This window comes from Rhinichthys klamathensis, unplaced genomic scaffold (genome assembly GCF_029890125.1).
Source record: "Rhinichthys klamathensis goyatoka isolate OS25496 unplaced genomic scaffold, OSU_Roscu_1.1 h1tg000281l_1, whole genome shotgun sequence".
Classification (NCBI taxonomy): Eukaryota; Metazoa; Chordata; class Actinopteri; order Cypriniformes; family Leuciscidae; genus Rhinichthys; species Rhinichthys klamathensis.
The window spans coordinates 6400911-6425315 of NW_026606800.1; the positions used below are offsets into that span (position 1 = coordinate 6400911).

Here is a 24405-nt window from a genome sequence, read left to right on the forward strand (position 1 = left end):
GTATATAAATAATTTTCACACACTATAAATGTTAAAATGGTTTGTAATAATTTCACTTATGGGACAAGAGTGAAACAATAAAATCTATATATAATGTAAAGTAATTTAAGGCCTAATAGAAATAAAGTTTCCAAGACTATAATCCTGAAGAAAATCTGTTAATTGTAATAAAAATCCCCCCCTGTTAAATTAAAGTGCACATAGTTATAGCACCTTTTTGAATGTTCCTTTTCATTGAGAAAGGGAAGGAAGCAATGAAGGATTAACCATAGTATCATTATTAGAGCGTCCTGATATATTGTGCAGTACTAGGTGTCGTCAAAGGTCATATCAGAAAGCTGGAGCATTTGTCCTCTCTTGCCAATTTGTCCACCTGGTTTAAAAGATAACATGCTCCCTCCTCCCCCCACAAATGTGCATTTAATTTGGTTTATCCTTTCACATATAAAATGCAGAAAGCTTTGATACAATGCCTTCGGGCTGTACACGCTTGTATCTCACACAAAAGTTTTCCTCTGAAATTTGTTTTAGACTTTTAAGCTGTCACAATGTTCTTATCCGCTTGACTTCTACTTCCTTTCTACACAAGGCAACCCACTGTTCAGCATTCATTTCTTTTCTGATGGGATAGATAAAGCGTCATTTCCCTCATTTCCCATGTTCTACCCTATGGTGATTATTGTGTTGGCAATAGTATCGTGTCTGATTCAGCTTCAGACAAGCATGAGAGTGATACGGCAGCTGCATTGTGTATTTTGAAGTGTGAATCCTGTCTCAAGCTTTTGGTTTGCTGTGCCATTTTTGTTGGGGCTGACTTTACAAATATGTTGGTTTTGATGAATTTGCAGCTCCTCTCAAGGCCAGTTATGCATATACCGCTATATCTGGATGTGTGAATTTCCTTTTCAGTACAACAATTTCACCTGAAATCTGAAATATCCTGCATTTTCCTCACACATCTTGAGCTTTTCCCATGTTAATGCTGTGTATATTCTTTGAATCACCAATTGTAATTGGTGCTGTAACAGTGTAGATTTACACAGCATCTGAAATGACTGTTAAAGTGTGTCACTTAACTTCTGCCTTGCATCTTGACTGCACAGTGTCGACTTCTGTGACTAAAATAGCTTTGCTTCACACCATATCTTTTCTTCTTAGACCAAGGTCTACACCAACTCCTACCGGATCCATAAGTGCCAATGGGGTGCCAACAGAAGTTCTTGACTACGACAGATTGAAACAGGTACTTCTCAAAACCAAGAAGTAACTAACTTGAACTGAAACTCATTTAACCTTTTAGCCCTTCGGGTTTGATAGAGGGGCTGTTCACTTCCTCAATACTTTGGCAAAGTGTTACCAAAGCTGGTGGTACAATTTCTCATTACAGCACTTCCTTAAAAAACTGAGGGAGAATTACTGGTTGAAAGTGCAAGCTTTTGTGGGTGTGTACAATAATAGTCCTCTTTTCAAAGGCAATACTGTACCTCCCTTCTCTATGAATGAGCATGTTAGATATGAAAGGCAAATGTAGGAATCTCACTTATCTGAGGACACAGTTACTCAAGTCGCTCAGCTCTGTCTGCCTCAACTTTCCCCCCGCCAAGTGCTCAGTGTGTTTTTGTTGAAGAGTTACTAATAGCAGCTGCATTTAAATTGACTTGAATGTTGATGTTATAGAATAAACCTACTCATCTGGATCTCTTGTCATTTAATACTTTTATAGCTGCATTTGATATAATAGCTTATATTAAGAACTCATTGCAACGGGTCACGTCAGTATTTTTACTTGGCACAATGTCCTTATGGCATCTAATTTCTCTTGCATTCTAGTGTATATTCTAGTCTTGAACGCAATCTAATTGACCTGAAAACAGTTCTCTTTTTGATTTGTATATAACAAACAGTATTCTAATCAAATTCTTAATGTATTGATTTTCTTTTTTAGGACATTCTAGAAGAGATGAGGAAGGAACTATCAAAGCTGAAAGAAGAACTTATTGATGGTAACATTTTATTGCATTGTATTGCCACAATATATGATGCACATTGAGCTTTTTAATACTTTTAGAAACAAAATGCTCGACACTCACACAGTCAAAAGTTTTAATTTGTTTCTCATGATCTTAAAACATTTTGATCAAAAGCCCTATGGTTAAATGCTTTATAATGCTGTTGTTAATGATAATAATAAAAAAATCATTTATTTCCCTCAATTAACAGTTAAAGGAAATCTAGCGGAAATTTAGGTAAACTGTGGCTAATTTATTTTAAATTAGTAATATTTTTTTTAATCTAAATGAATGTATTAATTTTTTTAATGGATTATTCCTTTTTTTTATACAAATATATTTTTAATTAGAAATAATCTGTAATCTAGGCTAATAATAAATAGTAAATTATTTGAGCTTTTATTATATTTGTGAATTTATTTATATATATTTTGTATTTATTTATTAAAAATGGATGAGCTGGAATGAGTAGTGAAATAGCAAGTGTCCAGTTTTTGATCACAACATGCAATATTCCCATATAACCTTTTGGTGTTCTTTCATAGTTTTAGTGACATCACTATTGTTTTAACCTATTTTGAAAAGTAATAATGAATAATTAGGCGTTTAAACTTTAAACCTTTGACTGTAAAGGGCCGTACGCACCGGGACGAATATCGGCGCGCGTTATTCGCCTGCGTTTTTCAACGCGTTTTTTGTGTTCACACCCAAGCGATTTTCGCTGACGATGAGCCGAGTGAACATGCAAATTCATTCCCTGACATTAGATAGCGTTAAATGTAAAACAGAAATAGTCCTATTTTGTAGTTGCTGTCGCGTTTGTCATATAGTCTTTATGTTCCGACACCAACGAGACCAGCAGCTCTACATTCATCTTGCCTCGCATCTTCCTCGTCTTATTTCTTCCCGGCAGTGTAGACGCTACTTGGCGTATATCTTCTTTGCCGTTACGTATGTGTGCTCGGCAAGACCGTTTTGTGTTTGACCAAGTTGTGTTTTTACTCTAACTACAGAAGCTCCAGACACGTGAGCAAAAGCGCCAATCTCATTGGTCGGATAGTTTTTGACGCGCCGCGTCAAACTAAAAAAACTAACCCGAGGCGTTTTTTTTTTAAAATGACGCTTTTACATGTGCCGTTTTTCGCGTCGGTGTGCACACTCACATTGGCGCTCTTTGTTTAGTCACGAAGCGTTAAACGTCGGCGAATATAGCGCGTGAAATTCGTCCCGGTGTGAACAGGCTTTAAGATTTTTTGTGTAAAGTGTAAAGGCTCGTACACACCGGGACGAATATCGGCGCGCGTTATTCGGCAGCGTTTTTCAACGCGTTTTTTGTGTTCACACCCAAGCGATTTTCGCTGATGATGAGCCGAGTGAACATGCAAATTCATTCCCTGACATTAGATGGCGCCCATTTGCTCTGCAATACCACTCCATAACATTCTCTTTTATCAAGATTTTTGTAGTCGCTGTCGCGTTTGTCATGTAGTTCTTTATGTTCCGACACCAACGAGACCAGCAGCTCTACATTCATCTTGCCTTGCATCTTCCTCGTCTTATTTCTTCCCGGCAGTGTAGACGCATCTTGGCGTAGGCTATATCTTCTTCGCCGTTACGTATGTGTGCTCGGCAAGACCGTTTTGTGTTTGAGCGCCCCCAAGTTGTGTTTTACTGTAACTTCAGAAGCTCCAGACACGTGAGCAAAAGCGCCAATCTCATTGGCCGGATAGTTTTTGACGCGGCGCGTCAAACTAAAAAAACGAACCCGAGGCGTTTTTAAAAAAATTACGCTTTTACGCGTGGCGTTTTTCGTGTCGGTGTGCACACTCACATTGGCGCCCTTTGTTTAGTCACGAGGTGTTAAACGTCGGCGAATATCGCGCGCAAAATTCGTCCCGGTGTGAACAGGCCTTAACAGATCTGGCCAGGACTGTGCCTAATTCTTTTGCCGTCTTTGTGTTTTCAGCAATCAGGGAGGAGTTGGGCAAGTCAAACTCTGCATAGGAGGATGAGATGCACCTGTATTTTTTTTAACCACAATCTGTCTCTTCAGAGGTCAGCTTCAGTTATCTCAAAAGCAATGAAAATGGAAAATTACAGTTTTAACCAGTGGTGATCACAATAACCATGTTAATTCAGTGGATCTGTCAAGTATGATGCCGGGAAAGACAAACTTTGAGCGTGGGGGGCACAAGGAGGCGTATCAGCGAGAGGATAACCAGACGCCTCAAAGCGACGCCATACACCAAAAGCCCCATCTTGAGGGAAGTCAGGACACAGTCTTAAGGAAGTGACTGTCAGTATGCAATGGATGACTTTTACTGTGGAAAGAAAATGACGAAAATAGACAAACTATTACTGAATTACATAGTGTATTAACCATTGAAGAGTGAAATTGTAAATCAAGCAGATGACATTCATTCTACGGCACATTGTTTAGCAAAGGGCAGGCTTTGTTTATGACTTTAAAAGGTGGTAATGGTGGTGGTGAAGTAACGTTAACTCAGTTGGCCTTGTATAGAGCAAAACCTTGAATCTGGCCAACTAAACGAGTATGGTCTATTGCTGCAGGACTCTAAGCTTGTCTTCCTACTATTTTAACCAGAATATGTACATTAAAATGATGACAAAATAAACATTATACCTGCAAGTCATTCAGTCAACCTGTTCTAATGTACGCCATGACCACATCAGGTAGCTTACTCGCGCTTTTGGTCGGTTTCCATTATTATTCAGACTTCTCTTTTCAAAAGTGAATGCTCGACAGGCTGTCTCTAATGAGCCACTGTTATCTGTATACCTTCTTCGTCTTGTGTGTTCGCTAAGTGTTCGGGAAGATCACGAAGGACAATGCCTTTCTACTGTACATCATTGTAGCTCTCTACCAAAATCCTCTCAGCCAATCGAAGTTAAGGTTGACGTCAACGTCAGCTCAGACCGTATCTGTAGATAGTGCTAACCAGAAATACTATGAACTTTTTATTCACCGTAGGCTCTTTTCGTATTTCTTTCGATTTCAGTGCATGTCTTCTTATGAACGGTAAGGGGAAAATGGTTGCCACGAAAAATTATTTTGTTTTCAGTTCATAAGCAATAAGTGTAGCATTGTTACGCATTTTTTCTTTTTGTTTTTGATCGATCATCCACTCTGCCCTCAAACTGTGTATGAATGTTCTCCATACGCATTCTCAAAAGTGCAGTTCACAACAGACACCTCTTTATAGCCATAATAAATTTGCAGGGGTTTGACATTTTACTCATTTTCCTTTGGATTCAAGTATGTGATTGATCATGTATGGCAAATTATTCATCTTGCATGGAGTATTAACCAACTAAACAAGTCTGGAGTGTCTAATGAGGGCCCGGCAGCACATCATAGCTTTTTAAATGGGACTTTTTTTTTGTCCAATCATTTATTGTTTTACCTTTCTGCACACCGGAAGGCACTTGGCTTTTTTTCAGAGGGGCTTTATCTTCCAACACACTTTTGTTAGGGAACTTTTATTGGGAAATGTGCTTTTTAAGACCGAAATCTTTGTACAATAATGAAGTGTGATAATAGGCTGTGCAAATTTTGAGGAGAATAACAGAGAACATTTGTGAAGTTCTCTCAGATCAGATTTTTCCTCAGTTATCCATTTCCCCCATGCCATGCTCACTTGTCAATCCTTTGTAGTTTTTTTTTGTCACTTGCGCACTTGCAATACCATCACTCGAAAATAATCTCTCAAGGAATAAGAACGTTTGTATAGAGTGTTTACAGCATTGATTGCACTTTAAAACCCCGTAGAAGTTCAAATGATTCTATTGCTGACAAGATTGCCGGCACTTTGTGATCGGCAGTATCACCAAAGCTAAACGGTTATCTCTAGAACGTCACACTCTTCAGATCCCTTTGTTTTGACGACAAATAACTATTGTTGATCGGTCTTTAGGTTGAGCAAAATGTTTTGATCAGGGTTGATTCATTCCTGGATAAACCTGTTTGTGATCTTCATGGTTTGTGCCTTGTTCGGAAGTTGCATTTGATATGTCAAAAATGTAAAAGCGTATATATAGAGAGTATTAATTTAGGGCCTGCCATAACTTTATTCATTTGTTTTGCATTTTGCTTCAGTGAGTTACAAAGGACACTTACGATCTTTGTTTAAAATCAAACATGCATTCACTTTCTTTTCTGTGTCATTTTTCTGTTGCATTACAGTGTGGATTGTGTTATGGTTAACACCATGTATGCTGGTGGGATCTGAGAAATGATCTTTGTCGTGGTGGAAATCAGTTGAACAATATTAGGAAAACATTGATGGTGTTGTCAGCACACTGAGATTCGATTATGAGCAGATTATGATTATGCTTGTCAGATTGAACTGAATGTCCTTGTAATGCAATTTTCAGTCTCTTTTTTTTATCGTTCATGTTGTACCATACTGTTTCATGTTAATTAGAAGTTTCTTACATGCTAACATTGTTTTGTTTGAGCAAATTAAATAAAAATTGCAATACATTGCTGTTTGCATTTATTTATGAATTAAAAAGCAAAAAATTGATTACATGACAAACCAGTTTTACTTCACTGTATTTTCCTTTCAAAGCAGCAAACACATCCTGAAGGGATTTATTAAATTGCATTCAGATTATTAATATCCACTCAAATTTTATTTTAGTAAGATTCGAAAGATGACTTTCTTACTCATTTGCACCTTGGTAACATGACATAACTTCCAACTTTCACACCTCATCGAAGGCAAATGCTTTTCTGTTTGCTGCTGCACTGTTCCGTTGTGGCGAACAGGAAGAAGACAGGACTAACTAAAACTGCAACTAAATATGAGTTCCACAAATCGTTATAGAACACCATACTCATCTTTAACACAGCTCCAGTGCAATCTTACTGGGCTAGAAAGCAGCTACTAGCAGTTCAAGCACCAATGCCCAAATCGAGACCGCTCCAGGACTGAGCATGTAAAGGCAATGCTATAGTCATATGAAGCAGTGCAACTTTGCAAAAAACGGAAACTGAGTGAGACGGTGTACCTACTTTTCAGCATAACCTAAGAAAAGCTGGTTTGTGGTGAACACGTTTGATTGGTCAATAAGACTGCAAACTGATTATTTTTCTAAATTAAGCAATTTATTGTAAAAAGAAAGTTATTGGAATCATTATTTAGTCATTATAGAAGTTACATTCAATATTAGTAAGATTTATATTACTCATAAAAACCTAATTTAATAATGTAATATCTGTACAAATGTAAATTATCACAGAAATCCATTTTAAACTTCACAATGTTAGTTGCCAACAAATTTATAAGTTCACATGATTAAAAATTGTAGGCTGAAAGCTCAGTGGGCCTATATATTACTTTAAAATGTAATAGTCTGTGGTTTTCACTCTAAACTTAAATAGTGATCATTCAGTGTTGTTTTCTAAGGTAGGCTAACTTACCACATTTACTACAAGATACAAGCTTAATATAACATAACAACAAAACAAGGTTCTGTTTTAATACAGAAATACATTTCAATCAACATGATAAATCAAAGTGGGCGATTAAAAGCATTTATGAACATAATCAATCTGAAAATAAAATTAAAACCAGAACACTTCCAACAGATAAGACGAATCGTTTTATTTATGTTTATGCATTTCAAAAGCATTACCATCCAACGCATACGTCTGAAAAATACCCGTTATGAACGTCAACTTCAGTTTAATAAACATTACATTAATGAAGTAAGTTATATTTATTTAACATTTACAAGAATTTTTCGCGGTAGAAGCACAACTTATGACGTCGGCTGTCCATCCTGTCTCTTCTCACTCATATCTGTCTCGCAAGACAGGACTCCATTTTGTAAAACTCTTCGAACTCAAATGCCTCGTCTCCAATCAACGCTCACGCAAACTTCTCCGCTGTCCAATCAGATAATTCAGAAATTTAAAAACAGGACTCGACAGCCAATCAGAGAGCTTCCCGCCCTCAAGGTCGCTGGTAGGTTGAGCGGTCACGGAGGGAGGAACGTATTCAATACGGGGGCCAGTTTTTAAAACAATATTCTTTATTTTATGAAGTTCCGTGGAGAAGCTTTAGTTATTATTAGGAGATTAAGATCGATTGCAGGTAAGAAATCTTAATGAATTCACTTTGCATGTTTAATCTTTTTGTCTGGAAATGTCTTCATTGTGACTGCGTAGTTAACGGTACATAACTTGATCAGCGCTCGGTCCGCCCGCAACTCTTGCTTTATGAAGTAGTAGCAGCTAAACATAATATATTGTTTTTAACAGTCACTACTTTCTGCATATAATGTACCGAACACGTATACTCTTTATTTATGTGAATAAAGCTGTTTATCATTGTTTTGGTGTTGGATTTGAATGATAACTCGATTTCCAGCCGGCTCGTTACACAGGAAACTTGGGCACGGCGCGCATTTATTGTCGTCCACTCCACACAACTTGTATGTTTTATCTCCACAATTAAATTCTGCATTCGTTTTTAATATCTGTTTAAGTTAATGTCTTACTTCATATTGGACCTTTCGGTTTCATTATCTTGTATGTGCACAAAAGTGCAAGTGAGTCATTCCACTCTTTTGCGCTAAGTAACCACTTTTAATGGTCTTTTGACTGTGGTTTGACAGTAAATATGTATTAAATACACCACTCGCTCATTATAACAGTTGGTTTGTGTACTCGTTGTTTATTAATACTGATTAAATGTGAGCCTGTCGCATGCGGACTGACAATGGTTTGAATACATGACGTTTTCCCTCCATTCCTGTCATTCTTTTGCTGTGTTAAAGGAACAGCACGTGAATGCTCTGTGTGCCTCCGTATCACATGAAAAACACAAAGTATACACACAATAATAATTTATTTTACTGACTTTTTTGTATTGGGCTACATATTTCAGGATGTATGTTCAGTCCGACAAAGCTAAGGTATTTCGTTTGTCTGTAAATGTACAATTAAAATTTCACAATTGTGGTCAGTGTCTGGCATACTCTTTATTTAAGTCAGATTTTCTGTAGTAAGTTTTAATTTGAATAGCCCCTGGCAGTGATAGTAAAGCGCGCGTGTGTGGTCTTGTGCCATTACATTTGCACAACAAAAGGCAACAGACCCCGCCCACTCACATTCACACAGTTTAAATCTTTTGCTCTGTAGTTTCACTTCAACTCTGGAAGCACATGGGATTTCTGCAGTGCTGGACTTCAACTCTGTTGGGTGTGTGTCAGTGTGTTCTGGTTCAAGAATGTCTGGAATGTGTTCATGGGATTAGATGGTTTAGGGTAGATGGCTTATGTTTTTATGGGCTGTACTTTTCATGTGGTTTTAATAAGAATCTGTGTGTGTTTCCTATAACGGAGTGTGCCTGCTTGACTATAGCCTATGCTTCTATACGTGTGAGCGGAATTTTTACTTACACATGTTTCTGGCCCTGCTTCGTGTTATGGTGGTGTTTGGTCGTCACAACAAAATTTCTTTGCAAGGATTTCTAAACATCTATTTTTTAAAATCAGCACCAAGCGTTACTGTCTTTCAGTGGTGAAGTGATAGTTTTTAAATTTTTTTTAAATATGTGATAATAATAAAGCATAATCGTTAGACTGCAACATAGGAAAACATCTGCATTTTGAATACATTATTATTAATTTTGGATTTATTATATATTAATATATTATTTATGCAAAGTGTATTGCAGTAAAAATAGTTGCAAACTTCTTTCTATTTTTTTATCTTGTTTTGGGTTTTTTTAAGCTTGAATACTAATTTATTTTTCATTTGAGGATTAATGTCTAAAAAGTTGAGTAATAATGCAAACATTTTTTTGTTTTTTGTTTTGTTTTGAATGTACTGTAATGTTGTTTTTGGACACTATTCCTGCTTAGAGATAGAGACCCACCAAATTGGGCAAATTATCTGTAGATCCAAAATTAAAGAACCAGTTGAGTAGAAAAGTGTGAATATAATACTATTGCTAGTAATTAATTACTATTGGTCTTTCTTTATGGATTGTTTTTGTCTGTGGCTGGATAGTAAAAGTCATCTCTTTGGTTAGCTTGTTACCTGTGTGATAGTAGAATCCCTCTCATAAAGGCCATTGAGAGCTCAACAATAGTGCGGGTGCAGAGAGTACAGTGTGGATGTGTAATTCAGACCCATCAGCACTTCTGAGATGGCAGCTGACATCACCGCTTCATTGTCATCAGGCCATGTGCAGCTACTCTGGTGTTTCCCTCGTGCCAGGTTTACCATTGAACTGTCTGAAATATTCACACAGAATCTTTAGGTCTAGAAAGATTTAGATTGTTAGTTTGTTTTGAAGCACACATGCTCATGTGCATTATGTTTTTTAAAGGTGATGTGTGCTGCTTTTCCCATGTAAATCCCAGCTTAATATGCAGAGACAACTGTAAGTAAGCTATTCATGGGTAAAATTTCCCAAAAATATAAACATTGTGGCACTTTGATTACATCAAAACTTTGTTTTAGCATCTGAAGTTCCCACCATGTGTTTTTTTAGTTTGTTCAGTGAAAGACTTTGTCTTGTAAGACCTGTCTGAGTGCTTAAACCAGTTGAAAAATCAGTTTGGTGATGCTATTGGCACAGAAGTTACACACTTGACCTCATCTTTAAGGTCTGCACTGCTGCATAATACTATCATTAAGTCAGTGTTGATGCATTTAGTTTGTAGTGTGTGATTTCCAGACTGTTGTGTTGTTTAGTAGTTCGTTAAACTGGAAAGGCCATAAGAATGCACAATGTCATCATACTAATCTGATTCCTGTGGGGGGAAAAAACATGGTGAATTGGTTGGGATGCAGACCTATTATCTTGTGTTAATTGTTTTGTAGGTAAACGAGAATGCCGGCTACAAGGTTTCAAAATGGAGATACTGTAATGGGCCGCTGGCCTGGCAGTAACCTTTATTATGAGGTCAAGGTACTGAGTTACGACAGCAAGACTCGGCTCTACACCGTCATCTACAAAGATGGTACTGAGCTGGAGCTGAAGGAATCTGACATCACGGTATGAAACCTCTCTCTGACATGTTCTCCAGCATGATTTGAGAATGATTCAAATGGCTTCTTGTGCTACAATGAGAGCCAAAACATATGACCATCTGTACAAATGAGTTCACTTGATCAAAGACTAATTTTCTTATGATTACTTTAGTGACCTAGAATGTTTCTTAATGTCATAATATTTCTTCAAAGGTTTCAAAATCCTAAAACTTTATTAATGTCTAGGTTCTAATCCATGCCTCTGAAAATAGCAGTTAAATAGAGATTTAACTGAACTTAACTTGCAGTGTCTTGTGGATGGATATTGTTTTCTTTATTGCAGAGCATGGCCATATTTAAGCAGGGTGTTACACGCTCTCGGTCCAGATCCCGCTCTCGCTCACCGGGACGCCCACGTCGTAGTCGCTCCCGTTCTCCTGCTAGGACGTCCCGTCGATCTTCCTCTCGCACCACAGATGTGCAAGTGCGCAGGGAAAAACTCAAAGAAGTGCTGGAGGTCCGACTCACGCCCGTGGTAAAGACACTCATTTGTTAGGACAAAACAAACACACGCTCGCTTTATTTCTTTCTTTCTCTTTGCATGATCTGTCTAACCCAGGATGTTCAGATTCACACACACACACTCTATAGTCTCTTTTTCAAAGAAGTCTCTTATTCTCACCAGGATGCATTTTTTTAAGAAATACTGTGAAATATTACTGCAATTTAAAATATTTTTGTTCTATTTGAATATGTTTTAAAATCTGTTTTATTCAAGTGGTGGCATTCTTGTGTTGATTTTAAGTATAGGAGTTTAATCTAATTCAGAGCCATTAACCCAATCCTTTTAATGCTGTTATCTTATTTGTCTTTCCTCATGGGTTCACCTCACGTGTGCTTGACTGTCATCTGTCTCAGCCGATGAAACATGAGAACAATAGCAACAGCAAACACGAGAAGAAAGAAGAAAATAATACAGATAATACAGCTTCCACAATCACTGAGGTATGGGTCTATATGTTAGGAACTGGTCTAGTGAAGGTTGGAATGTCATGATGCATGCATGTTGTGCCTCTCATGTGTGACAGGAGCCCATTTAGTTGTGCACACAAAGCTAAAGCTGACTGTGGTTTCTGTTTAATCATACCCTCACGTTTTTCAGCATGTTTCTCCTCATGGGACTATTGAATGGGCTTTACAAAGCATGACCTGACTGCTTTACCCTTACAGTTGTGCGGTCACAAAATAGTAACATTTCTTGACTTAGACTGACAGTGAGATCAATTGCCACTGAAACATTGAGTCAAAGCATGACACACATATTTTTATTTTATTGACACTAGAGTTTCTCACATTGAGAAGCAGTGGTTTTAAGGGGGCCGTAACACATAAACACTACAGTTCAAAAGTTTGGGGTTAGTAAAATGCTTTTGAAATAATTATTTTGTGTGTTTACCAAGGCTGCAGTTATTTATTGTTGCAATTTTAACTGTTTTAAAGGGGTCCTATTATGCCCTTTTACAAAGTCTTGATTTTGTTTTTGAGGTGTACTATAATATTTTTTTATGCTTGAATGTTCAGAAAACGCATTATTTTTCACATATTTTACATTATTACTGCTCCTCTCTTCCCAGTCTGTCCCGAACGCGTCGTTTTCGATGAAGCCACTCCTTCTGAAATATGAAATGTGCTGTGGTTGGTTAGCTGGCCCAGGTTGTTGTGATTGGCAGCGCTTAGCATGTGTTCGTGAAATGTCCCGCCCCTCCATAATTGTTTTTCTCTAGTATAAATATAAAGGATGGCGGCAATTTCGAAACACTAACAAGAGGACAGGGCAGAACAGATTTCATGCAAGGACTTTGCAAGCATGGGTTTCACAGGATGTTTCTGAGTGGTATGTTTTACTTATACATTATAGATATGATGTTATCCCCATTTAATCATGATATATGTCGGAAAACTGGTTATACAAACAGTAATCGATCACAAAAACATGGTTCATTTTCCTAAGGGGCGGAGGAGCCTTACAAAAGCTATAGTAAACAACACTATATCAACACTAATGTTGGCTAACAGGCGAGTGTAGCAACAACATACAACTTATAATTAGAACTGTTCATAGAAAATGCAACTACAAATAATAAGACATACTTACAAGTTGTGATATATAAACAACAGATTGTCCCGACAAAGTGGAAACTCCTCCATTTTCAGTAGAAGCTTATGTGCATCTTGGTTCTGGAAGCTTTTCTCTGTAAAATGTGCTGTGCACAGATAAACATCGGGATTATAATGTTCAAAATAAATATAAAATACATTTTAACCACTCTAAGTTCCTCAGCCTTTGGAAGGTCAAACAAATGAGTTGTGGAAAAAACAGCGTTTCTTTGACATAGCAGCTGCTCATCCAGGCCTTGTCTGCTTTTTTGCTTATTCCATGGTCGCGTATTATTTAAATGAGGAACATTATGACTTCTTAAAGCCTGAAAAATTGTGTTGTAGTTCTTGAAAAGATTTTGTTAAATAAAATATCTCCCTTTGGAGTGGACTGAGCTTTGTAACCTTGCAGATCTTTTTTATTCTCAAAAAGGAACATAACTCACTAACTAAGGGTGTATTCACACCTGCCTTGTTTGGTTCGATTGAATCGAACTCTAGTTCGTTTCCCCCCTTGGTGCGGACCTTTTGGGCAGGTGTGAATACAGCAATCGAACTCGGGTGCGGACCAAACAACCGAACCGTGACCCAGCTGAAGAGGTGGTCTCGGTACGGTTCCAAACGAACTCTGGTACGGTTCGTTTACGGTGTGAACATGAACCGACCCAATTGCAAGAAAGCACTGCGCCTTTTAGTTAACAGGCTTCCGTAGTCGGAGATTTTGGCATAATGGTTTGTGTTATTGTTGTTCAAGTGCGAAAGAGAATTCCATTCCGGCGCGCTGTCTGGCCACACGATACTGTTGCGCGTCTTTCTGCGCGTCGTGTGCGCGTCATTGGAATGGAATGAATGAATGAGTGTGTGCATCAGGACATTCACATACAGAGCGTTCTCTTTAGTATAATCGCGCATAGATGCAAAAAAAGCTTTTGCAGTTCATATAATGTAACGATAGTTACAATACAAGGATGACGCTGCACTGGACAAACTTAATCGCAAGCGTTAACATCGACAGCACTTGTTAGCAGTTATAAGAATCTCATTATTTGAATGTGTGAACATAGCCCCTCACTATGAATGAAAACTTTATACCTTATCCGTCTTCTGCGCAGTTTCTTCATATTGCGTTTGTACAGAATAACACAAAATTAGTAAAATAACAAATATTGCAGTACGAAATATCTCCATGCTGAGCCTTTTTTGCACTTCCTGATTTCCCTACTTAAGAATCCTTGTCCAATGAATAGACGGCCTTAGCACACGTGTGGTTTTGTTTACAAATTTTGGTTCACTTGCAAAAAGAGGAGTGTGAAAGCGAACCGTACCAAAAAAAAAAAAAAAAAAAAAATTTATTTGGTCCGGACCAAAGCAAGTGAACTATCGGACTTTCCTGGTGTGAATACACCCTAAAGTTGAAAAAGTGAAAAAGCATAATAGGACCCCTTTAATATATTTCAAAATGGCATTTATTCCTGTGATGGCAAAGCTGAATTTTCAGCATCCATTTCTCCAGTCTTCAGTGTTACATGATCCTTCAGAAATCATTCTAGTATTATCATTCTTATTATTATCAATGTTGAAAACAGTTGTGTTGCTTGCTTAATATTTTTGTTTGAAATATAAATATTTTGTATCATAAATGTCTTTACTGTCACTTTTGGCCATGCATCAAATACAAATAAAAGTATTAATTTATTTTACTAACCCCAAACATTTGAACAGCCGTGTGTTTCTGTTTTAATGGGTGTGAAATTATAATTTGTTTTAATTGGTTTGTATTCTTTAGTGATCAGTAAATAAAGTGTTCACATTTAGTATGCTGTCTTGACTCATTGTAATGTTCAGCAGAAGACAGAGACTGAATCAGAGAACCAGGCAGGTGGACGCTACAATCTACGGCGCAGGAAGGACCAGGGCGATGGCAAGGCAGTAGAGATGGAGAAAAAGGAAGAGACAGAGGCATTATCGCAAACTAAAACACCTGCTGCCATCAAGACAACTGATCTGGAGTTTGGTGGAAGAGTTGGTGAGTCTTGTCAGTGATTTAATGTACTTTTGTACTGTGTAGATATTCACAGCACACATCTTTGGGGCAAAATGTTTACCAGGGCATTTTAAAATGGCTTTTTCCAATTTTTTATCAACATCTATCTAGTATTATGTCATGAAACTAAATAACTAACATAAGTACAAATAAAAAAAGAAAAGAAAATGCTAAACAAAAAAGTGTAGAATATGGCCTTTTTTAATGCAAACATTAAATCTACAGTAAAGCAAACAGGTAAATATTAATAATTTCAATCTTGTCTTGAAATTCTCTGATTATTTTTGTGCATTTCCCCCTATTTTCAGGCACATTTAAAATAAATCATTGGTTAAGATTATAATAAAGGAGCCCCTTTCCTCTTCTCTTTCAGGTGTGTTCTTCCTGATGTTTCTGTTGCCCGTGGCTGTGTTGGCACTCCTCATTCTCTGTGGGCAGAAGGATGCCAGTCTCCAGAGCTTTCCTCTTGAGCTTCCTACCCTTCAGTCTCTCTGGGACTGTCAGGTCTTTGGCATCGTCCTGCTCTGGCTTCTCTTCCAGGCCGTCCTCTCCCTGCTCCCTTTCGGAAAGGTACCGTCCCCAATCACATGACTCCCCGTGACCCGGGTTTAGGCACATGACCACACAGCTCTGTGGCTCTTGTTTCTGCCCTGCCTGTTAGCTGCAGTGAAGCAGGCTAGATTAGATTAATCACTAGAGGTGGCATGCAGATAGAGAGCCTCTCTGGGAAACATCTGGTTTCGTTTCCAGCAGCTTAAGGGTAATTATGATAGGATCTAAAAATTGCAGTGCTTTTCCTTGAGTTTGAGGTTAAACAGATTATTTCAAGATGATTCTGGGTTTCTATGAAACAAAAAGGACCTGGTTGCCTAGCAATAATTTAACATTATAAACTCGCAATTCTGGCTTTTGTAATTGCGATTTATAAAGTCTGATTCTGGGGGGGGGAATAAATTTTTCTCAGAATTGCGAGTTTATATCTCACAATTGCGACTTTACATCACGCAATAATAAGAAAAAGTCAGAATTTCGTGATATAAAGTATATAGAGAGTGCGGATTTATATCTTGCACTTCTGACTTTATAACACGCAATTGTGACTATATCACACAATTCTGGCATCTTTGTTGCTATTGCAAATTCATATCTCGCAATTCTGAGAGAAAAAGTCAGAATTGCGACATTTAAACTTGCACTTACCTTTATAAAACAGCTCTTTGTCAGACTTTTTTATCAGATTGGTTTGTTATGAATCATTTTTGATTGTGTCCCTTTCATTTAGATTATAGATAAACACTTTACTACATGTAGGGTGCACAATATATAGGCCACCATAACAGAATCGGCCGATAAATGTTCATTTTTAATGTTATCGGTCCAATAAGATGATAATGTTGTCCAATGACTTGTTTGCATTATTTAGGCAATGTTTTATTTATTTGTGACGCAATAGATTTTTTAGACTAGGCTACTGTACTTTATATATTTGATTTATATTGAAGTGCTTGGGACATGGCTTTTAATGGTGAGACTTTTGTTTTTGTAATCAGGCTTTCAAAAATTATTTAAAAAAAGATTATTTAAAATTATTTTGATTTATTGGCCAATATATCGTTTATCGGCTTTCAAATAAAGAATTTACAGGATTGGCCAAAACATGTTGGGATTACTGTAATTACTCATATCACGATTTTAGTCATATTGATTGAAATATTAGGGAAATCGTTTGTATGATGCAGAATACTAAGATTAATATGATAAGCTTGTTTTTATCAAACATGACAGCACTATACCAATGTTATTTTAGTATTATTTATATACTATTATAGTATTTATTAAAATTTTGAAATAGTTTTTATAGTTATATTGTCAGTTTTGTGCATGTGCTTTTGTCATTTTTATTATTTTTTATATTTATTTAGCTTTATTTTATTTTTTATTTCAGTTTTAGTAATTTTAATACTTAAACTTTAAAAATATATATTTGAGTTAATTGCCAAGGCAACATTTTTAAGTTAAGTTTTTCATCTAATATTTTTATTTTATATCAGCTTTATTTGATTTAACAAAAACAACTTTTAGTAGTTTTAGTTAATAATCACACAGATTAATGGTCACATGTAAATCCTGCATGCCTCTCTATCTCTCCACCCTACAGCTCGTTGAAGGATTGCCTCTCAAGAACAGGAAAACCTTGAAATATAGGATTAATGGTCAGTCTTCAATGTTGATATAATGTGTAATGTTAATGAAATTGAGTTTTTGTTTTGACATTGATTGAAAAACCTTAAAATGAAGCTTATTTAAGTTTGGTTTTAAAATCTCTATATTTGTGAGCGAGCTGTTTGACGATCTCAGATTCTGTTCTTCGCCAGGTTTCTATGCACTCCTCCTCACGGCTGTGGCAGTAGGTGTTGCCGTGTACCAGGAGGTGGATCTCAGCTACATCCATGCTCACTTCCTGCAGTTCTACACCTCGGCCCTGCTCATCGTCACTCTTCTCAGTGTCTATCTGTTCGTCCGCTCCCGCTGGGTGTCTGAAGATGAGCTCGCTCCTGGAGGGAACTCTGGTAAGACGAATAGTGTGAGATCAAGCTGCGTTGACTGACTTTTCCCATTTTGGCTCAGAGTATTTTCACTTCTATGGCTTTTAAAGTTTCTCATACCCATTTTCAGGTTTAAATGATCATCCAGACAGAGTTGTCATGTATTTCCTGTTACTTTCCTCAGTGCTAGTTAAAATAGACCCGTCATAGTTGTTTATGATTACTAGATAAGCATTCTAATAAAATCATTTTATAGAGATTGCAAGGAAGGATTTATATGTCAGGTACAGTTAATAGATTTAAAATATTATTCTTTTTATTCCTCTAGGCTACATCATTTATGATTTATTTATGGGCAGAGAGTTAAATCCCCGCATCAAAAACTTTGATATTAAGTTCTTCTGTGAAATGCGCCCAGGCCTGATGGGTTGGGTGAGTATTGTTATTGTTTTTTGCTCCCTCTTGTGGTCAAAATTTTGCAATTTGCCAGATGAAGTCAGTAACACTCAGATTTCTTGTGATTCCTTAACTTTTCTTCCTTATTAAAGTGTTCTTTTTTTAACCAATTAAAGAAGAAACATAATTATTGCTTGTTTCCACAGGTATTGATTAACTTTGCAATGTTGATCGCTGAAATGAAGCACCAGAATCTCGAGAATCCCTCTCCAGCGATGCTCCTGGTCAACATCTTCCAGATCCTGTGGGTTGTTGATGGTTTTTGGCATGAGGTACAACAAGGGTTTTCCAAAACAAACATAATTATTTCTTAATGCATTGTGGAAACCATGAACTGATTTGAATTAAATCACTCTGTGTTTCAGGAGAAACTTCTGACCATGATGGATATAGTCTACGATGGTTTCGGATTTATGTTGACGTTTGGAGATCTGGCTTTTGTTCCTTTTACATTCACCTGTCAAGCGTACTATCTAGTCAGCCATCCAAATGAACTCTCTGTATTCTGGATTGTTACCCTCATCACTATGAATGGTCAGTTTCTGACACATTTTCCCACTATTTTTTCTTTAGCTACACCATAAATTACATTTAGATGCTAATTCAGCCAATAAGAACAGGATATTGATATGTTCAGACTTTAAACTTTAAACTTTTTTAACTTCTCCATCAGGAGTTGGATACTACATTTTCCGGAAAGCCAACTCTCAGAAGTTTGCCTTCAGGAAAAACCCTTCTGACCCGGCAGTGTCTCGTAAGTGTTTTAAAACGGATAAAACAAAAGAATAAACATACAATGTTAAGACTGTTTGGTCTAAAATAGTTTTATCTTTATCTTATCAGACCTGAAAACTATTCCTACTGCAACTGGAAAGAGTCTTATTGTGTCTGGTCTCTGGGGGTTCGTCCGTCATCCTAATTACCTGGGTGATATCATCATGGGTTTTGCATGGTCTCTACCATGTGGTAAGTAATCGGATTCCGTTCACCTTTCTGATGAAATTAAGCTGTCTTATCAGTCTGTTTTGACTCAATTCCACCAATTTTATCTGACTTTTCCTTTAGGATTCAACCATTTGATCCCGTACTTTTACCTGATCTACTTGATCGCTCTGCTGGTGCACCGTAATGCACGGGACGAGCGTCAGTGCAGGAAAAAGTATGGTTCTGCGTGGGAAGAGTACTGCAAAGCTGTCCCGTACCGCATTTTCCCTGGGATATACTGAGAACTCAATCTGTTATGGACACTCGGGGCAAATAAAGCTTTCCTCAGGATGACATTGAACATCAGACTGGGAATGAGTCGTTAGCAGCTTGCTGTCTTTTTTAAATATTTGACTTTTTTCGCAATTGAGCACCAAATTTAACCCAAATTTTCTGCCTTGTCACAAAATGTTTACGGATTGTGGACCCTGCTTCAGTTTTCAGAGCTTGATGTCTTAAAATGTATATTGTTGTACAGATGTGCTTCTTTTTTTCTTGTTTTGCATAATCCGTAACTTGCCATCTCATCGTATGTACACATATACACATTCAAAGTATCTGCTTGGCTATTTACCGTTGACTTTTTGTTATGACAATTTGTGTAATGCTTTTGTATATTGTGTATGATGGGATATTCTTTTTAATATGTATAGTAAGAAAAGGTGTAATGTTCTTTCTCAGGACCAGCAATTTGTGAAGAAGAAAAAAAGCTATATTTTCTTAATTTCTGTACATATTTAATACAAACATTTAGTTTTGGTTTGGATTTTAGGCATTATGCAACATGCTAAAAGACTTTCTTTTATCCAAAGTTCACAAAATTTGGCTTTGCTACCTCAGATTTTCCTGTAAAAATTAGCATTTTTTTTAAAAACTTTTTTGTTTGTTTTGAAAACTGGTTTTCAGGCACTATGTGAAGTGTCCCAGTATTGTTTTCAAATTCTTAATTGTGTGCTGTGAACAAAACTGAGCTTTGAACCTCAATCTTGTACAAGGTAGCGTAACTTCTTTACATTTTTATTAAGGTTTTTTAATTTAAAATGACAATGCTCAACTGTGAATGTGTTATGTAAAGCTTTTCTTAACGTATTACTTATGCATATGTTTTATGCAAGTATATCACTTGTGGGCATAATTGTCCTAATGAGAGTTTTAAGTGTTTATAACTAAGATGAGCTGTTACTTAATCGCAGTGAAAAGAAGCATTGTACAATGTTATTTATCTGGTTAAATTTTAGAATGTTCAATTTAGTTCAATTTTGTTTATCTGACCAGCAATTTGTGTAAAATGTCATTTTTTAATACCCATTATTAATTAAACCACTCTAGACAAACAGACTGCCATGTCTTGCTGCAAAATGAAATGTACAGATTTCTTTTCTTATAGGTTAGTAGATGTTTTGTAGATATTTCAAGTTGCATTTGACTGTTGAGAGTCTGATTTGTTTCCTAGTTGTTAGGCTTATCTTTTACCATCCTCTTTTTATTCCACTTTTTTCCTGTCAATAACTCCACTCTTCTCTGGTCAAATGACTTGTAACTGATAAAGGTGTTATCAAAAGAAATGTATCTCGTTGTCACAAAATATATTAAATGTTCTATTTATTTTCCATATTTTTAGACTATTTGTAAATTCCATATAGCCTATGTAGTGTAATTCTAAGTATATTTCTGAGAAGTACACAAAAAGTAGACTGAAAGTATAGCCTACTTTCTCATTTTAGTTTAAAAATAGCACACTTGTATAAACTTTTGGGAATTCACAAATTTTCAAACTACCCACTTATAGCGTTATAATCTTCCTGAGATCCAACAAAAATGTTTTAGTAAAATATGAGGGTAATATAAAAAATATATATTGCTTTAAATGTTTTATTGACCTTGTAGCCTACTAGCCTCCTTTTTTTTGTGGCCTGCTAAATTAATTGACTAGGTAAGCTATAACAAAAACTTGAGTGTGAGATTTACTGATAAAAGAGTGAAAATATTTTATATATTATATAGTAGCCGCTCTGATTGGTTCATTCAGTGAAGAACACAGAACGCGTTTCTTTGCATTGCACTTTCCATTATTTTTTAACATGCTAGACGGAAATGTTTGACAGTTTGTTGATTCAGTATCCACTCTTGAGATTCCTTGCTTGGATGATTTGTCAGACGAAAATCGGCAACTCCTATGTTAATTCTTTTAAACGATAATCATCTAAAGAACAGATCCATAGAGTATTTTGTTCGTTAATCAAACTATAGGCCTACATCTTGTCTTGTGTTATTGCGTGGAGCGCAGAAGCTGAAAAGCAGCGCAGGAAACAACGCTGTGATCTGCGACCCAGGTGCGTAGGCTATCTATGTTATAAATATGCAAATATAAGCAAACGTGTTAACTGAATTAGAGAACAACAGATAGTATGGGTGAGAAAATACAAGTTAATTAGGTCACATGATCTGATTGTTGTCAGTCGGGTGCACGTGCGGCATTTTCTCAAAAATAATTCCAAGGCTGCGTCTCAAATTAGTAATCTCCCTGGTTCTGTAGTCAGGGCACTGATCAGGGAGTCGGACATTTTAACAGCTACCTATAGAGGGAATGCATTAACGTCACTTCCCCGCCGGAACACGCCCCCCTCAGCCGGACTGAGTGGCAGAAGAGCTGCTGCGTGACTGGAGTTAATAGGGGAAACTGCGAAAACGCGAGTAAAACAAACTATTATCAGTTTAAACTAAAAGTTGGACTCGATATAGTGTTCCTTACAACTTATCAAAGATCCAGTGATCCATGGATATTGACATGCAGCCAGGAATCGTGTTTCCTGACATTTATATGTGCCTGATTTCGACGCCGGGGAAATAAATGAAGACAATTTGCCTGTAAACGTTTTATATAAATACAATATAGATAGGTCTAAATCCGAGTGATCACTTACATTAATGTTATACTGTATATCATCATATCGTCCAGCCCTAAAACTTGTATAGTTTTTTGTCAGTGTTTATTTAAAAACATCCAATTATGCAGAATATAGTCTGTTCTGTAGCTTTTTGCAGTCTGTAAAAATATACAGTACCTCAGATTTCTGGTCAAATCTAGTTGTACAGTCAATCGCAAAGCTCTTTCCCGTTTTAGATGTGTTTTGTGTGATTTTCAAGGCATTCACGCTGAAAACAAATGCTGCCGCTCAGTCTTTTTGCCACTTGTGGGCGTGACCGCATTCACTCCGGCCGACGGTGACGTCATGCGCATACCCTCTATTGAGAGTGAGGAGTCACGTGCCGATTTGGGCGGGGTCTGAGCCGGTCGGCCATGATGGTAGGAGACGCTATCGGTTGCCAGCAGGGGCAACGCCTTAAAGGAGAACTCCGGCGCAAAATGAACCTTTGGTCTAATTACACATTGTTACCTAGTCAACCGTTATCTGAGATTTGTTTTCATGATTATCGAATGTAAATAGTTTTATCTCTACAAACCGTTTAGCCTATAAAGCTAGTATAACGCTAGTATATTGGGCATAGTGTAATGACAAATAAAAATCGCTTGTTAATACCACTAACAAGGCTGAAAATAGACCCACACTAACACGGTAGCATAATGAGGGTCCCTACCTTCAAACCGAAGCATTGAGAACTTTGTCAGTGTCCAGACAGTTTAATAAGAAGATATTTTAAACATACAGTCAACTTCGCGTATACAGGCAGAAGCCATCTTTGAAATACAGTCTTTACCAGTCGATCTACGAACGCCGATCCAAGCCTGCTGTTCGCGCTCACCTTATAACAACTTATAGCTCGTTCACATTCTCACCAGCACACTTGGATCGGCGTTCGTAGATCGACTGGTAAAGGCTGTATTTCAAAGATGGCTTCTGCCTGTATACGCGAAGTTGACTGTATGTTTAAAATATCTTCTTATTAAACTGTCTGTACACTTACAAAGTTCTCAATGCTTCGGTTTGAAGGTAGGGACCCTCATTATGCTACCGTGTTAGTGTGGGTCTATTTTCAGCCTTGTTAGTGGTATTAACAAGCGATTTTTATTTGTCATTACACTATGCCCAATATACTAGCGTTATACTAGCTTTATAGGCTAAACTGTTTTTAGAGATAAAACTATTTACATTCGATAATCATGAAAACAAATCTCAGATAACGGTTGACTAGGTAACAATGTGTAATTAGACCAAAGGTTCATTTTGCGCCGGAGTTCTCCTTTAAGAACTTCACTGAGGCGCGACTAAACATTCTAGAAATAGCGCAGCTTAGTATTTGTTTACAGTTTAGCGATACGCCGCAGTTTCTTTGGAAGATATGGAGAAGGAAGAGAAATGAAAGGGGTTCTATCGGGAGAGACTAAATAACAATGCTAGCCAGCTTTATTTAGAGAAACTGCTTGTCAATAAACTGACAGCAGCAACTAGGGTTGCCAACTTCCGAAAAGAAAAATGCGGGACATAGGCTATTACTATATTTTGGCGATTTCGGTTTTGTTGACAGGGGGGGGGGGGGGGGGGGTTGTATCTCGCAGGTCTCTCTCTCTCTCTCCGCGCTACACGGTTTGGCGCTGACGCACATACAGTAGGCTATGTTCTGTCTCGCATGCGCAGCTCTAGATTCTAGGAGATTTGAACTAATTTACGTGTCGTGTTGCTGTTCAGTCAGATCAGCGTAGCACTCAATAATCGGGACAAGAGAGGTCCCGATCGGGACAAATAAATTAGGCCCAAAAATCGGGACGTCCCGGCTAATTCGGGACAGTTGGCAACCCTAGCAGCAACAGCGAGCAAAGCATGATTTCAAAAGCAACACATTTCAGCACAGTTCACCTTTTATTTAACACAAACGAACGAAATTAATACTCTGTTATTCAACTAGAGTTGTTTAATTTGTTATAGATATATCTGTACCGCAAATTTTTTTTAAAAGACACTTTTTTTTTAATGATGTACGACTAGGGTTGCCACCTGTCCCGGTTTTACGGGGATTGTCCTTCTTTTTAATAACTTGTCCCGGGAAATTTATGCACTCTGCCGGGACACTGAATGTCCCGGTTTTCGAAAGGCTACGTGAATATGTTCAAACTGTGTAGCGCGCGCACGACAGAGAGGGAGAGAGCGAGAGACCTTGCATGTGTGTGCTAGTGTGCGTGTGTGCCTCAAAAAGCGCATGTAAGAAGCGCGCATGTAATCGCCTTCCCCCGTTGGG

The 24405-nt window shown here is 37.3% G+C and overlaps 2 protein-coding genes across 13 annotated transcripts in view; both read left to right on the top strand.

Annotated features, from left to right (window-relative positions):
- Positions 1 to 6513, top strand: part of enah (ENAH actin regulator) — a 112277-nt gene extending 105764 nt beyond the window's left edge. For all 9 annotated transcript variants that reach the window (XM_056269535.1, XM_056269534.1, XM_056269532.1 and 6 more), the window contains 3 exons: positions 1159 to 1243; positions 1946 to 2003; positions 3976 to 6513. In XM_056269535.1, coding sequence (XP_056125510.1) covers positions 1159 to 1243; positions 1946 to 2003; positions 3976 to 4013 — 181 coding nt within the window. In that variant the 3' untranslated portion in view covers positions 4014 to 6513. The remainder of the gene's footprint in view (positions 1 to 1158; positions 1244 to 1945; positions 2004 to 3975) is intronic.
- A 1474-nt stretch (positions 6514 to 7987) lies between these two features.
- Positions 7988 to 20075, top strand: lbr (lamin B receptor). Of its 4 annotated transcripts, none has more exons than XM_056269259.1 (14): positions 7988 to 8131; positions 10872 to 11047; positions 11366 to 11557; positions 11941 to 12027; positions 15028 to 15205; positions 15597 to 15793; positions 17382 to 17436; positions 17599 to 17793; positions 18098 to 18201; positions 18372 to 18497; positions 18591 to 18759; positions 18899 to 18979; positions 19069 to 19191; positions 19291 to 20075. In XM_056269259.1, exons 2-14 carry the CDS (start codon positions 10883 to 10885, stop codon positions 19449 to 19451), a joined length of 1833 nt encoding a protein of 610 aa, XP_056125234.1. In that variant the 5' UTR covers positions 7988 to 8131; positions 10872 to 10882; the 3' UTR covers positions 19452 to 20075. The 4 variants fall into 4 exon arrangements, with proteins under 4 accessions (XP_056125234.1, XP_056125235.1, XP_056125236.1 ...); XM_056269260.1 differs by having other exon boundaries at positions 11366 to 11539; positions 15025 to 15205; XM_056269261.1 differs by having other exon boundaries at positions 11366 to 11539.
- Positions 20076 to 24405: the final 4330 nt, after the last annotated feature.

Coding starts and splice junctions, on each gene's coding strand:
- lbr (XM_056269258.1), top strand. CDS start 10,883: ATGCCGGCTACAAGGTTTCAAAATGGAGATACTGTAATGGGCCGCTGG. Junction 18,498..18,590: donor TTGATGGTTTTTGGCATGAG/GTACAACAAGGG, acceptor TCTGTGTTTCAG/GAGAAACTTCTGACCATGAT. Junction 18,760..18,898: donor TACCCTCATCACTATGAATG/GTCAGTTTCTGA, acceptor CTTCTCCATCAG/GAGTTGGATACTACATTTTC.